The following is a 14,601-nucleotide window of genomic DNA, read 5'->3' on the forward strand; positions in this document are numbered from 1 at the left end:
CCAAATTTATATTCCACCACTCTGGCTTATTGGCAATAAGCCTATAAACAGTCAAAGCCAGAGTTTTCCAAAGTGCGGGTCACAAATTAACCAAAGTCCTCAAAAGGGAGGAACAGTGACATCTGGATGCTGCAGGCTCATTTACCTCAAGATGGAAATGAAGAGTCAATTCTTCCGAAGCAGCCCAAGATATTTTGCTGCCTGAGGCGGAGCAGCAAATGGCACCCCAAGGTCAAGATACATAGTACCCAAGGGTAGTCAGGTTATTCTGACACCTCAGGCAACAAAGCCCCAAAATGCCTCTCCCCCACCCTGCAGTAACAACAACTTGCCCTTTTATGACACCCAATATCAGCTGCCTGAGGCAGCCTCTTCACTCTGCCTAATGGCAGGGTCGGCCCTGCAATTCGTAGAGCAAATACAGGGCTGCTGGTACAGATATCACATGCTTGAATGTCGGAAACCTCCTCCATGAGAACTCTCTGTACACAGAAAAAAAGTCCCATCACGGAGAGTAACTGAGCCCTCCCTCTGTCCCTGAGATGCTAGTTCTTCTTCTTTTGCAGTTAGGGGATCATTCAAACGTACAAAAGAGAAAAAAAAAAACACTTCCTACCTGCAGTTGGGGGGTGCGGTGAAGCTTGACCGCTTCTTTTTGCTGATCCTCCACAATGGTCCCTATGTTACCAAAGTGGCGTGGGGGCCACTGCAGCATGGCCACATCCCATGCCACTCCAATAACATCTATTGGAAGGAACCAATTTCTTGCCAGTTCCAGCTTACCTTTCCTGCCCCACACAGTTCTGTTGAATCCAGTTACGCAGAAGTGGCTCCCACACTACTCTGGTAATGTATGAAATAGCCAAAATGGCACAGGGAGAGGGTCTGTGTAGGAATCAAGGCAGAAGTGGTAGGGATATAGTCTACTCAAGTATCTGATTAGGTTCTAGGTCAGGGGTGGGAACATGAAGTCCGCAAAAAGCATGTCTCCCCTGCCACTGGGCAAAAAACAGGCCACTTTAGCACTACAGAGCACTAAAAAGGTCAAATTTGGCTTGTTCTCAAAAGAGAACAAGTTAAATTTGACCTTTTTAGCAGTCTGTCATGGTTTGCTACCGAATTTCAACAACAAAGCACTATTTTTTCCCCTCAGCAGTCCAGAGGAGGTAAAAATGGCTCCTGAACACCCCAAGGTTGCCTACCCATTTTAGGTGTTAGTGGTGGTGAGGGAAACTCATTAACAGCACTCACCTGTGCATGTTTACTCAGAAGTAAGCCCCATTGGGCCCAATGGGAAAGTTGGCAATGCCCACTGAGGACTGGAGCCTGTTATGAAATTACAAGCCCTTCTTAAGAGTTTGAGAAACACTGCGTTAGATGGAGGAAGACAATTGTTTGAGGACTGGAGACATACAAATGGAGCAGAAATCATGGACACAGTAGCAAGGACAGTATTAGAACCAGACATTAAGGGCAGGAAGAGGAATTGAGAGAGAAAGAGATTGAGAAAGGACCATGGTCACCGCATGGAGGGTGCATGATGTGACTGTGCTGAGACCAGAAGAGGGACCCGTGCGGGATGAAATAAAAAAACTACCATAGATTTCCAGGCAGCACAAAAAGAGGTAAGATCAGGATTATATATTTACTCACATCCAAACCATGGGTACTTTCCCCCCGTTGCCAGGAAAAAAATAATCAGTGGTTTCAGAATTAGGAAACATACATTACACTCTCAAACTGCTTACAAGTAGTTGCTTACATAATGGGAAATGTAGTGCAGCGGGGCCCAAGGACTACAACATCCATATACACCCACATAGCATGAGCTTTCAAAACAAGAACCCTTTTTCCACCTCCCCACCCCATTCTCTTTTACGGCATTCAAACATCAGTAGAAGGTAATATTAGGCCAGCATGCTTAGACAGAAAAAAGTCCTAGAACTCCCAGAAAGCCTCAGCCAGCCACAGCATGCTGGGCGTTGTAGGACTTTATTCTGTCTAAACATGCATAGGATTGGGCCTTTAAGTTAAGAGTGCATATAGATGTACTGAAAATCTGGAGGGGGCCCAGTTTGGAAGTGTACTCACTCAGTGTTTGGGTCAGGTATATAATTGTCTTTCCAGGATTGAGTTTTGGGAAGGGGCAGGAGGGAACCTGTTCACCCAGTTTGGAGAAGCCAGCTGTTCAAAGCAGATTAGCTGGTATTTGGGACATCACCCATCCACATCCCAACCTTTTTTTTAAAAAAGGTTTTTCCCACCCAGAAAAATCAGGTGCCAAAGGAAGGTTCAAATGCATGAACATACAAGTGACATTTTAAATCATAAAGGTGAACAGCCCGCCTGAATCACGAGGTAGAGGAGCAAAACTGAAGAATGACAGGGCAATCGGAGTTAGAAGGGTACCTCAAAGGTCATCTGGTCCAACTCCAGCCAGGGCAGGAAATCCTATACAGGCCTACTCAGAGGTAATTCCAATAGGATTTACTCCAGTGGAGGCTGGTGGCTCTGAGTTTGGTGGGGCTGTGAATCCATTCTGGGTTTCATTCAGAACCAGCTAGAACTCCAAAAGAGCTATCCAAGGTGCTTAACCCTATCCCCAAAATTGGTTCAGCACCTTGGATAGCTCCATTAGCATTCCAGGCTGACTGAGCCTGGAATGGATTCATAGCCTCACCGAAACTGGAGCCATCAGCCTCCACTGACTTAATCTCAGAAAAGTGTGTGGCTTAAGTCAGTGTTTGAATGGAAGGCAAGCGTGAGGATACAGAGATGGCAGCTGAATGTGGGTGCCTCTCCCTGATTTTTGGGGATCCTTCCTTCTCCCCACACCACAGTTTGCCCATCCCGTGTGGGGCCCTGACCCCTCATGTAGCATTTTCAGGTGGCTGGAGGGCCTGCCATGGAGAGGAGGGAATGGCAAAGTCTGCTTCCACCATCCAAGTTGCATGCACCTAAAGCTGGATCCAACCCTTTGGGGGGTGGGGGGAGGTGAAAACAAGGCTCGCCTTAGAGAAGAAAAACTCACACTTCCTAACTTCAGTTTTTAGGCATGCCTGTATACACCCCATCTTATATTAGGATTGCAGAGAGAACAGGACACCAAGAAACAGGGTTAGATGCAAGGAGGAATGACAAGGTCTGAAGAAAATGGTGGGAATTATGACAATCACTTGGCCTGAAACAGGATATTTCAGAGCCAGTAACATCAGATATTACATGTGATGCATTAGTCCATCTAGACCAAGGGTAGTATCCCATGTTAGTCCTACATAGAGTAGACCCATAGTGCTACACAGAGTAGACTCATGCTGACTTTACAATCCTTAACCAAAAAAAGTGCCCCAACTGATTACTTTTTGCCTTGTTATGCGCCATGCTTGAAATGGGTTACAACTTCAGAGTAAGAAAGCTGAATCGCAACAGCAAGTCAAGCAGTTGGGTACCAAAGAGTCTGTGAATATTATATGCAAGTTAGGGTCATTATCAGTTCCATCCTGAGCATGTTGATTCAGACAGAACTAAACTCTGATAAGTGTAGCTTCAAAAAAAAGGTGAGATGGGGGACATGTGATAGAGGTGTACAAAATCTTGCCTGGTATGGAGAAAGTGGATAGGAAGACATTTTTCTCCCTCTCTCCTAATACTAGAACCCAATGGGGTCATCCCATGAAGCTGATCGGTGGGAGATTCAAGACAAATAAAAGTACTTCTTCACCCAGTGCATGGTTAAACTATGGAATTCGTTAGGGGATTAGACAAATTCATGGCGCATACAGTTATCAATGGCTACTGCTTATAATTGCTACGTATATACTACCTCCAGGATCAGAGGCAGTTTACTAACTGGTAGGGAACACGAGTGGGACACTGCTTTTGGACCCATGCCCTACCTGTTGGCTTCCCACTGGCAGCTGGTTGGCCACTGTGTGAACTGAATGCTGGACTAGATGGACCCTTGGTCTGATTAAGCATGGCTCTCCTTATGTTTTTATGAATTCAACGGAGCCAAGCCCTCATGGATCAGACAGAGATCCGGCACACTGTTTCTGACAGGGTCAATTGGGCCTTCCTGAAGTCAATTGCCTTCAGGAAGCCCACCTGCAGGGCAGGAAGCTAAGAGCCTTCAGCAACTGGCAATGGAGAATCTATTTCTCTGAATACAACTGTTCCATTTAGCTGTCATGGTTAATAGCCAACAATAATCTGACCTTCCATTAATTTGTTTAATAATCCTTTTTAAAATCAACCTCTGCTGGCTAAAATATGCTTGTCATAGCACACACAGGCACAAATCTCAGGAAATATTCTTGATATGGACTTCTCCTATACAGGCAACTCACCCTAGTTTAATCTCTGGGATATTTATTTGAGTCCTGCCCCGGCCCAAAAGGCTCAGGGTGACTTAAAAAAAACCTAACTGTGTGAACAAAAGGATGTGATCATTTTTCATGAATGAGTCGCTAAGAAAAATAATGGGGCCGAGATTAAAAAAGGAGAGGTAGACAGAGACAGTCTAAAGCAGCTTTCCCCAACCTGTTGCCCTCCAGATGTGTGGGACTACAACTCCCAGCATTCCCCAGCCAGCATGGCTGGCTGGCAGATGCTGGGCATTGTAGTCCAACATATCTGGAGGGCAACAGGTTGGGGAAGACAGATCTAAAATTAGGATTAGGAGTCTTTGAGAGTGGGATTAAGGGACTGCGAACAGGAAAAATGATAAAGAGGTTCTTTCTTCCCCAGAATTTGAGGAATCTAGAAGCACATCTATGCTATGCACTTTAAAGCAGTTTCACAGCCATGGCGTCACCTCACGGAATCATGGGAACTGTAGCTCTTTAGGTGGGCCGGGGCTATTTCATCGTTCTCAACCTCCACACTCCTTTACAATCCCCAGAAATCCTTGGGAGAAAGTCCAAAAAGTTGAACTGCTTTAAGTTACAAAGGTGCTTTCCAGCTATTACCATCCACCCTTCGCCCCTAGTACCTCTCATCCCACGGGCAGTGGAACTCTGTCATCCGCGCATCCCAAACCAGGCCTGTCCCAACAGGCACTGCGCATTCTGCGGCGAGATCCTGATGAGAAGGAATAACACTGAATAGCAGTGTAAGCAAGAAAAAATGTCTTCTAACCCCAACCCTCCTCCTCTAGCTACTCCCATTTAGCATCGTTCCTCCAGCCCAATCTGGGGTCATTCCTCTCTTTTAAAGAGCCAGACATGAATACCCTATACACACCAGGGCTGGGAAACTGTTCTAGCCCTGGGGGCCAGATTGCCTCCTGGGACACCCCCTGGGGGCCCAATGACATCAGGGGATGGGCCCCTCCCTCTGCAAGCTCCTCCCCAAGCCCCTCTACACAAGCAGCTCATGTCATCCGATTCCTTGCTCTCCTGCATGGAGAAAAGCTGCCATTTTCTAGTGCTAATCAGTGGGAAGGCCTGGGAGAGGGGCAGGGCTTGGGACAGAAGCAGACAGGCTGGATGGGGAACGCCCGCAGGTCAGAAGCACCCCATCCCCACTATATATTAACAGTAAACTCATCCTATATACTTATAGCAAACTCGTTCTCAAAGTGCTGATCCTTAGGCAGCCAAAACAGCACCATCCATGCACCAGAGGAAGGTATTAGCTGGCTTGGGGGAAAACCCATGGTTTGCAGAAGTACAATTTTTTAAAAGAGAAAAAATACCCTCAAGGGAAGGGAGTGAACCCAAGAACGGCCCAATGAAAACTGAGCATGCTCTGTGACTACAGAAAGCTGATTGACTGTTTCGGGGAGTGGGGAGAACAGAAAACCAGGGGAAGGGGAAATGCAATGGAGTATCCTGGAAAAGGGCATACCTGGCTGGCTGGAATCCTAAACAGGAGCACTCCACACTGCAACATTTTGTTGCAGGTTCCACTAAAGGAAGTTACCTCTGTGCACATACAGAGTCCCTTTTCATCACCACTGTAGAAAAGCAATCTTCCCCCAAACGCTTATGGCAACAGAACAGGGCACCCCCTTTTTTTAAAAAAAATTGAGAACTGCACATACTTCTCCTGACAACACAGTCCCCAAAATGTTTTGAAACTTTTGCCACTTAGGGTGGTACTCCCTTGCCATTACTAACCCTGACACTGCCATTCAGTTTGCTTTCCCTAACTCAACCCAAAAGTTCCGCCTCCAAAGTTCTCTTTCCAACAGCCAGCTTTTCCAGTCCAGACCTCAGGTGTGCAAGCGTCCAACCTACCAATCGCTGCAGGCTTGAGAGCAGATCCTCCGCATCTTTGTTCAATCGCTTGGCCCGCCCTTTCCGCTTGGCTTCCGGCAGCCCCCCTTTCCTGTTAGCTTTTCTCTGGAGAAGTCAAGAGACAGTGGAAGGTGTCAGTTGGATACATAGTCACCCACACAACACAGTCATCAAGCCTCTCACCGCATGCATGGGTCAGGAAGGCAGTTGTTTGCCTCTCCCAACTCTCACTCACAACTAACTACTCCCTCCATCACGCTAATGAGTTACTTTACCGGTGGGGCTCGAGTCTCCAGAGGGGGCACAGAGGGGGGTTCCAACACTGTGGCATCTCCCAAATCAGAAGCCATTACAGGGGCAACAGATGCCCCCTACTCCAGTCCTGTGGAAGAGAAGGACAATACACAGCCCATGTCACGCAGTGGTTTTGGAGCTCACATAGATGCTCGGCCACTCAATTCCAGGCAACGGCCCAAATCCAAACATCAGATTCTCCTTAAACCAGGTAGGCACTGATAAAGAGATCTCTCATGTGGGGAATGTTCCTAGGACCTCTCTTCATGTCCAAGATGTAACCCCCACCCACTCCCCAACTGCAGGATTGTTATGGAACCAGTGGCCCAAGGAGAGGGAAAACTCCTTCGGCCAAGGAATTAACCTGTCCTTTCCTATTATCTAGGGCCTCTTGAACGGGACCTATTAAAATAAGTGTCAGGACAGAAAATGACTCTAAGGTAATAAAGAAAATAATGTCATGGGGCTCACTGGCCAGAAACACACACAGAGAAAATAGGATGCTAACTAACAAGGACACTCACAAGAAAAATACATGAAAAAAGGCAGAGCATTGGCTGGCAATTAGTGAGAAGTACGCCCATACCATTTATGAAGACAGACTTGAGGGCATGGTTGCCAAATCCATGATTCATTATCATCTTAAAATATATACTCTGCTTAAACCAGCCCCCACAGGCTCTCAAAGCAGCTTACAACAAGAATCATGAACACACATTAAGCCAAGGGTGGGGAACCTCTTTCAACTTAAAACTTTTACTGCTAACAACTAAGTCTTAGCAGATGCAACTCAGCTTTTTTAGAATGAGAAAAAACACACCTCGAACATTCTGAACAGGGAGGTCTTCACAACCTTTGTGAATGTCAGAAGAGTTGGCCAGGCGAGCTTCCCTTGGGAGGGAATTCCAGAGATAGGGAGCCTCAACAGATAAGGCCCTGCACAACCAGCATGTCAGAGAGACTAATGCTAGACCAAGATCCCTCTCAAATACATGCAAGTCTTCTGTGTATACGTTTTCTTGTATAAAGGTGCATTTAATCGCTTGGTACAATTCAGAAACAGTTTTAGGCTACAATCCTACACACACTTACCTGGATGTAAGCTCCACTGAAAACAATGAGGTTTACTTCTCAGTAGACATGTAAAGGATTGCACTGTGAATTCCTCATCTGTTGTTTTGGGCAACTAGGGTTGAGTGTGTCTGTCAATGAAGGCACACAATACAGCACTGCCTCTGAAGATACACTTATCCTCTAAGGCCCTCCTCCAAGGGAGGCTCAGAAGGTGGCAACAAGGGAGAGGGCCTTCACAGTTGTTGTTGTTGTTGTAATTCAGTCGTTCAGTCGTGTCCGACTCTTCGTGACCCCATGGACCATAGCACGCCAGGCCTTCCTGTCCTGCACTCTCTCCCGGAGCGTGCTCAGGTGGCCCCCAAATTACACAACTGTCTCCCCAATGAGGCCTCCCTGGCGCCAGCATTGTCATCTTTTCAGCGGCCGGTTAAAACTTTCCTCTACTCTCAGGCATTTGGCAGCATATGATAAGGTTTTTAATTGGGTCCTGGGATTTCTTATTGTTGATTATTAAAATTGTATGGGCCCTGGAATTTCTTATTGATGATTATTAAAATTGTATGTGTGTATGTTGTCTGTTTATGTTTGTAAGTGGTTTTTATATTATGTACAATATTGTATTTTTAAGGTTTTTAATCTTTGTAAATTGTCCAGAGCGCTTTGGCTATTGGGAGGTATAGAAATGTATACATGAATGAATGAATGAATATCTTGAGACTCAAATTCAGACATTTTGGTTAAAATGCAAAAAAAAACCTATCCCTAAACATCCAATTCTATGGGAAAAAACCAGGAGGTGGGAGGTCTAAAAATACACTCCAGGTAGAATGCATCTATTCACAGCAGACCCAAGAAGCACTAGAAGGCTGAAATACAACTGGATGGCCATAAATTGCTTTCCAAATCTCAAAATAAGCAGATTTAAAACTAAATTTCTGTCTTTCACACAAGCACACCAACAGCAGGAAAGAGGGTCAAATGTGCTTTAAGTGGCACATGTGGAATCCGTCCTAATCATAAGTGGAATGATTATAAACGTTCGACCTTGGTCCTGGTAAAGCTATGGTCTTCCTCCCATCGCCAGCCTGTTCACGCTGACCCTTTCTCTAAAAGCCCAAAGCATTTTCTTCTCTGTCGGCGTTGTCTCTATTGTGCGGCGACAGACGTTCACTTCTCGTCACCCGTTCATCTCAGCCCTTCTTCATCCAGAAAACTCAAATCGCGACCCTATGCACACTTACCCGAGAATCATCCCCACTGATCGCTTGGACCCCACTTGGAAGTAAATGGGATTTACTTCCAAGTAGACACACATGCACAGGATTGCACTGTCAGAATCTGACCTCCTCGTGTGGCAGCGCATCGCTCCTTTACGGACACCAAAAGCCGCGCTTCCTTCACCCCAATTGATCCTCAGACATTGCAACAAATAGAATCATAGAATAGTAGGGTTGGAAGGGGCCTGCAAGGCCATCGAGTCCAACCCCCGGGGGTCTGAAGCTATGACAAAGAACGCAGCCGCCTCCCGTCCCCAGGCGAGGCGTGCGACATCCCAAAGCCCCCCTCGACTTCACTGCCAGGGTCACAATACCATCCTCGCCCAGATACAGATCTGATGACCCCATTCTAGGCTCCCGTAACCCTAAGCGGCCGAGTTCAAAGGAACCCCGCCCAGCAACAAGCGGCAGCGGCTTAAGCCACAGTAGGACTCACCTCCCTAATACCACCTGGGGTAATCTGCCAAAAGAGAGCGGGAGGAACTCAGAGGACCACAAGGGGAGGAGGCTGCAATGATGGATAATCCGCAAAAGGAGGGACAACCATCATCCCCTCCCTTCCCCAGCCCGTCGGGGGGGCGGGTGTCTCGTCCTCACCTGAAGCTCCTGGTCACCCAGCCACGCCCCTCCCCGTTTCAGACACTTGGTCTCTCCCAGGGCGCTGCCTGATGCTGTCACGCGGCGGCGCCGCCGCCCTCACTCTGAGATAGAAACCATTCGCCGCGCCCGGGAGAAGTTGGGTGAGACCATTCTGTTCGGAGGGGAGGGGGGAGCCGGCGGGAGCTTAAAAATTGGGCGGGACCGTTAAGGAGACCGGCAGAAAGCGGTCGGGATGTGTAGGAGGTTAGACGAGACCAATTGAACCCTGGACGCGGGGGGGGGGGGACGAATACACCTTAAGGAGGGGAGCCGAGCAGCCCGTTCAGTTCCGTTCCCAGGCATTTTTCTTTGCTTCTCAAACGTGTGTTGCTTTCCTCCCCGCACCTGCCCTCAGGGTGAATAATAAATGACAATGAAATTGCTAAAATATGCCAAAATTATAATAAGAGGCTCCGACTTGCTTCAGCCTAGTGGGCAAATAACAGCCCATGCGCAAACATTTAGGCTGCTTCTGAACTAAACTCAGGCCGCCGAAAGTGGTAAGTGCGCAGAGTCATAAATAGAGTAAGACTGATTCGATTTTATGACGCAGTAGCATCTGGGCCAATTCTAGGTTTGGGGGGCTCTGCACAAAGTCACCTCCGTTGGTGGTCACGTGTGGGCTTACCCAGCAGCAGTGGTGTGTAGGAGCTGCCATTTTCATTTCCCAGAATGCCCTGGAGCAGTGCTATGTTGGGGGCATTGTGGGAAATTTCAATGGCCGCTAGTCCCAGTACCTCAGATTGCAGGGCTCAAAAAACATTTTTAAGTGGGGTCCAAGGCAGGTGTCACTACTGAGCCCTGTCGGCACTGGGACCCTGGCAGTTGCCCAAGGATGCCAGGTGTTCATGCCAATCTTGAATAGCATCTGTAGGCCATCACCCATCTTACCTGATCAGGTCATGGAACTTGGAGCAGGGCTTTAGAAGCTGATTTTACTGCACAGGCAGTAGGGATGTACGAGAACATTCCTTGTGTTCGTAAAACACTCAGACATGCCCCATTCGCAAACATGGACGCAAGCAGAACACATTCTCCGAAAATGATCACAAATTGTTGAGCGTGTGATCGTGTTTGAAAAATGTCCAATTTTTAATGAACAAGCATCTTGAAACTGTGTGTTTTAAGTGTGTGATTTCATGCTTTAGTCTATGGGGGAAAGTTGTGCCATTTTGGAAAATACATTTTTGCGCAATTTCCCCATTTGATCATGTTCAATTTGAGCAGTTTTTCTGTTCGTGCAAAAAGAACAGAGATTGTAAACGCTCGCGGAAATTGAGGAGAGATGAACGTCAAGTTGGTGTTCGGAGAATCTGGGCAAATACAAGCATCACTTGTTCACCCAACCCTAATAGGCAGGTTCATACAGGGATGGGTGGTTGTTCAAGACCAAATTAGCTGAAGAACTGCCTGTGTCCGTAGGAACCTACCCATACATTAAGATTGTTGAGTCCCTGCTCCAGGTCCCATCACCTGCTGAGTTGAGATGAGCAATGACAGGAGACAGGGAGAGGTGGCACTCCCCCTCTTAATTCCTTGCCCTGAGAGATACACCTGGCACCATCTTTGTTCTCCTTTTGAAAATCTTTTTATTTGTCCAGGTCCTTTCAGTATTTGAGGCTTTCTGTTTTTATCTCATTTTATGCTCTGCTGTGTTTGTACTTTATTGTGAATTTTATGATGTATTGTTTTTAAACTGTGATTTTGTTATTTCACTATAAGCCACTCTGAAAGCAATGATGAAGAGTGACATATACATATTAGAAAATAAATGTTAAAAATACTGCACTACTAGATTATAACGAAGAATCTTACAGCACCTTAGGGCGCAATCCTATGCATGTTTAGGCAGAAAAAAGTCCTACAACTCCCAGCATGCCCCAGCCAGCATTGTTATAGTCGCTGAGGAATGCTGGGAATTTCAGGACTTTTTTTGTCTAAATATGCATAGGATTGCACCTTTAAACACTTACTACACAATTCCTGTGTGTATTTATTTGGAAGTAAGCCCCGCTGTATTAAATGAGTCTTACATCCTAATAAGAATGTTTAGGGTTGTAGCCTAACACATTGTGGCATAAAGACCTGTTGGAGCCTGCTTAGTCAGTCTTATACATACCAACTCAGAAAAAAGAAGTCCTATTGGATTCAATAGGACTTACTCCCAAGTAAATGTGTATAGGAGTCTAAATTATGGCACAAGCAGCCGCCTCTATTTTTCCATTCAGCTCATGAGAGAACTCTTTTATCAGCAATCAGATCCCAGCAACAGAGCTTGGGTTGGATCCAGGTTTAGTCATACGTACAGTAGAGCCATTGGAATCAGTGGGACTTAAGTTAGTCATGACTTACTTGTCCCATTGGTGTCAATGGGTCTACTCTAAGCATGACTAAATTTGAATCATACTCCTTAATTCATGCCAGGTCTCAGCCTAGGCACCTACTTTTAATATGAAGGGATCATGTCCACGACCATATCACTAGTTACCCTGAGATTATCTAACACTGTGTTTATACACCTGCAGGCTAACTGGGGAGAGGAACCAAGAATTGCCCTGCAGGATCAGACTAAGGTCCATCTTGTCTAGCATTCTCTTTGTCCAGCCAGACTTCTTGGGTGATGGCCTTTTGCAGTTGCTTGTCCACATCATCTGGCATTCAGAGTTAAATGGCCCTTCAACATGGGGGTTCCATTTAACTCCTATCCTAATAGCATGTCTGTAGATCTCCATGAATCAGCCTAATCCTGCTTAAAAGCCATTGGCTAGGGGCCTTTGCCATATCTTGCAGTGGTGAATTCCAAAACTTATGGTGCAGTCCTATCCTTGTTCAGACAGAAAAAAAAGTCCTACAATTCCCAGCATTCCCCAGCCAGCCATGGTGGCAGGGGAATGCTGGGAGTTGTAGGACTTTTTTCTGTCTAAACATGTTTAGGATTGTGTCCTTAATTTGTATTTATTCATTATTTCTATAATGTTATCAGTGTGCATGGCTCTTGACTTTCTCTTGTCAGTCTCAAATCTACTGCCAATCATTGTTCCAGTATTTCGAAAGAATATTCTACTATTATGAAAGAAAGAGGGGGGAAATCCTGGACGTCACACTCTTTATAATTTTTTTATTTCTCATTTCTATTTTCAGATGATGCCTCTGAGCACATGCAGAGTGCATTAGTTCCCCAACTTAGTAGCTACAGACAGTCCCTTACATAGGTGTTATTAGAGCAGGGGTGGGCAGAAGATAAATCTCCAGATGCTTTGGATTTCAACTCCCAGCATTCCTGACCATTGGCCATGGTTGGCAGGGGCTTATGGGAATTGAAGTCCCAAACATCTGGAGATCTACCTTATGCCCACCTCTGAATTAGGGGTTACAGCTTCCAGACTGATTTGACCCCCAGCATCTTCCTTTTTCCAATTAAGTATCATTGAATTTCTTGCAAGGAGATAACCTTCTTTGTCTCTTGAAGCAAGGACAGTAAGGTCTTGTGGCACCTTAAAGACAAACAAATGTATTACGGCTATAAGCTTTCATGAACTGGATAAAGTGGACCCTAGTTCAATAAAGCTTATGCCATAAAAATGTGTTAATCTTTAAGGTGACACAAGACTCTTTGTTGTTGCTGCTGAACACCTGCTGATCTCTCATCCTCAGCCCCACAATCTGCAGCGCGGAGGTAATACTATTGACCAACCTTATAGGGTTGTTGTAAGAGGGCCCTTTTCAAAGCAGCATCCTCCCACACTCAGTACAAGGGAAAGTGGAATGACCACTACATTCCTTCTTGGCATGGGGCAGCAAATCCAAAAGGCACAGCAGTAGTTGTATCCCCTGTAAAGCATCCACAAGCAGTGCGGAACTGAAATACTTTCCTGCTGAAGTTACTGAGGGAGTAAAATATTTGCGTTTGGAAAGGTGTTGGTGTGAACACAGAGCGTAGGCAAAGCTGACACAGACCAAGACACATAGCCACCGTGTCATGTACTGCAGGGAGGTGACAAGAGTGGCTCTAGAGCTGTGAAAGCTGAATGCCAGGCAGGTCTCACATATTTTAAAAATAATGCAGGACTTGCGAATTGGGAGGGAGACTGAGAAAGCAGGTGGGAAGACCAAACTGCAGCTGAAAAATGACAGAGGCAGTCTCAAGCAATAAGTAGTATCCAATGTTAGTCCTACTTAGAGTAGACCCATTGAACTGAATGTGACTGAAGTTAGTCATGACTAACTTTAATCCCATTCATTTCAATGGATTTACTCTAAGAAGGACTAACATTGGATATTACCCAATGTTACAATCTCCAGCCAGATCAGAAATGGACAGTGATATATATTTTTAATGTATGTTTCTGTGTTCTTCTCTGTCCCTCTAACACCCATGAGAGGTAGCAATGGTTCCTTAGGGGCACAATCCTATGCATATTTAGACAGAATAAAGCCTTACAACCAGAGGTGTAGTGGAGGCAGGGCTCGCAGGGATGCAGCCACGGCACTTTTTCATTAGCAGGGACTCTGATGTCATCTGCCCCCCCCCCCCGGATTCCCTGCTCCCTCTGAGCTTAGCTGCGATCCTCCCTGTAGCTGTGGGGGGAATGAATTTTCCAAAAAACAGTATATTGTTCCATGTTGGAATGCAAAGTATTTGGGATGACTTGGTCTGGGATGGGCAATTAAGACCTATTCGCTTTACCAAAGACGTGCTCCTGGTGGAGATGAAAACTCCTAGAACTGGTTTGTTGATATGGATTGACACAGCTCCCTGAAATTTTTGGACCATCCTTGGAGACTGTCACAATGAGCTCCTGCATTTCCAAATTTACCACTACGCCACTGTGTGTGTGTGTGTGTGTGTGTGTGTGGTTCAATCCAGCTGGGTGTGTGGACGTTTCTGTTGGAGGGGGAGGGGGGAGATATAATGAAGGAGCTTAGGGGAGGCTAATGGGTAATGTTGGGGTGCTAAGGGAGTGTGCAAGGGGCCTGTTTAAATGAGAAGGGATCTGTCCAGGAGGGCTGAGTTGAAAGGCTGAAGCTTCTGTAAATTATCATATTTTGAAAAGCTAAAATGTTTGCGTTTGAGTGAG

General features: G+C 46.1%; 1 protein-coding gene across 13 annotated transcripts in view; it reads right to left on the reverse strand.

Annotated features, from left to right (window-relative positions):
- HDAC6 (histone deacetylase 6) overlaps positions 1 to 14,601 on the reverse strand; it is a 54,588-nt gene that overhangs the window by 36,391 nt on the left and 3,596 nt on the right. For 3 of the 13 annotated variants that reach the window (XR_014788031.1, XM_084836162.1, XM_084836163.1), the window contains exons 1-4: positions 9,321 to 9,513; positions 6,515 to 6,621; positions 6,240 to 6,344; positions 4,991 to 5,079 (exon numbers count right to left, since the gene is read on the reverse strand). Coding sequence is in view for 12 of the 13 variants with exons in the window: in XM_084836162.1 (XP_084692288.1) it covers positions 4,991 to 5,079; positions 6,240 to 6,344; positions 6,515 to 6,589 (269 nt within the window). In the remaining variant the exon portion in view is untranslated. The other 10 variants (XM_084836155.1, XM_084836156.1, XM_084836154.1 and 7 more) reach the window with 10 other exon arrangements.

This window comes from Heloderma suspectum, chromosome 2 (genome assembly GCF_057233095.1).
Source record: "Heloderma suspectum isolate Gila_16-S chromosome 2, 16-S_ref, whole genome shotgun sequence".
Taxonomy (NCBI): domain Eukaryota; kingdom Metazoa; phylum Chordata; class Lepidosauria; order Squamata; family Helodermatidae; genus Heloderma; species Heloderma suspectum.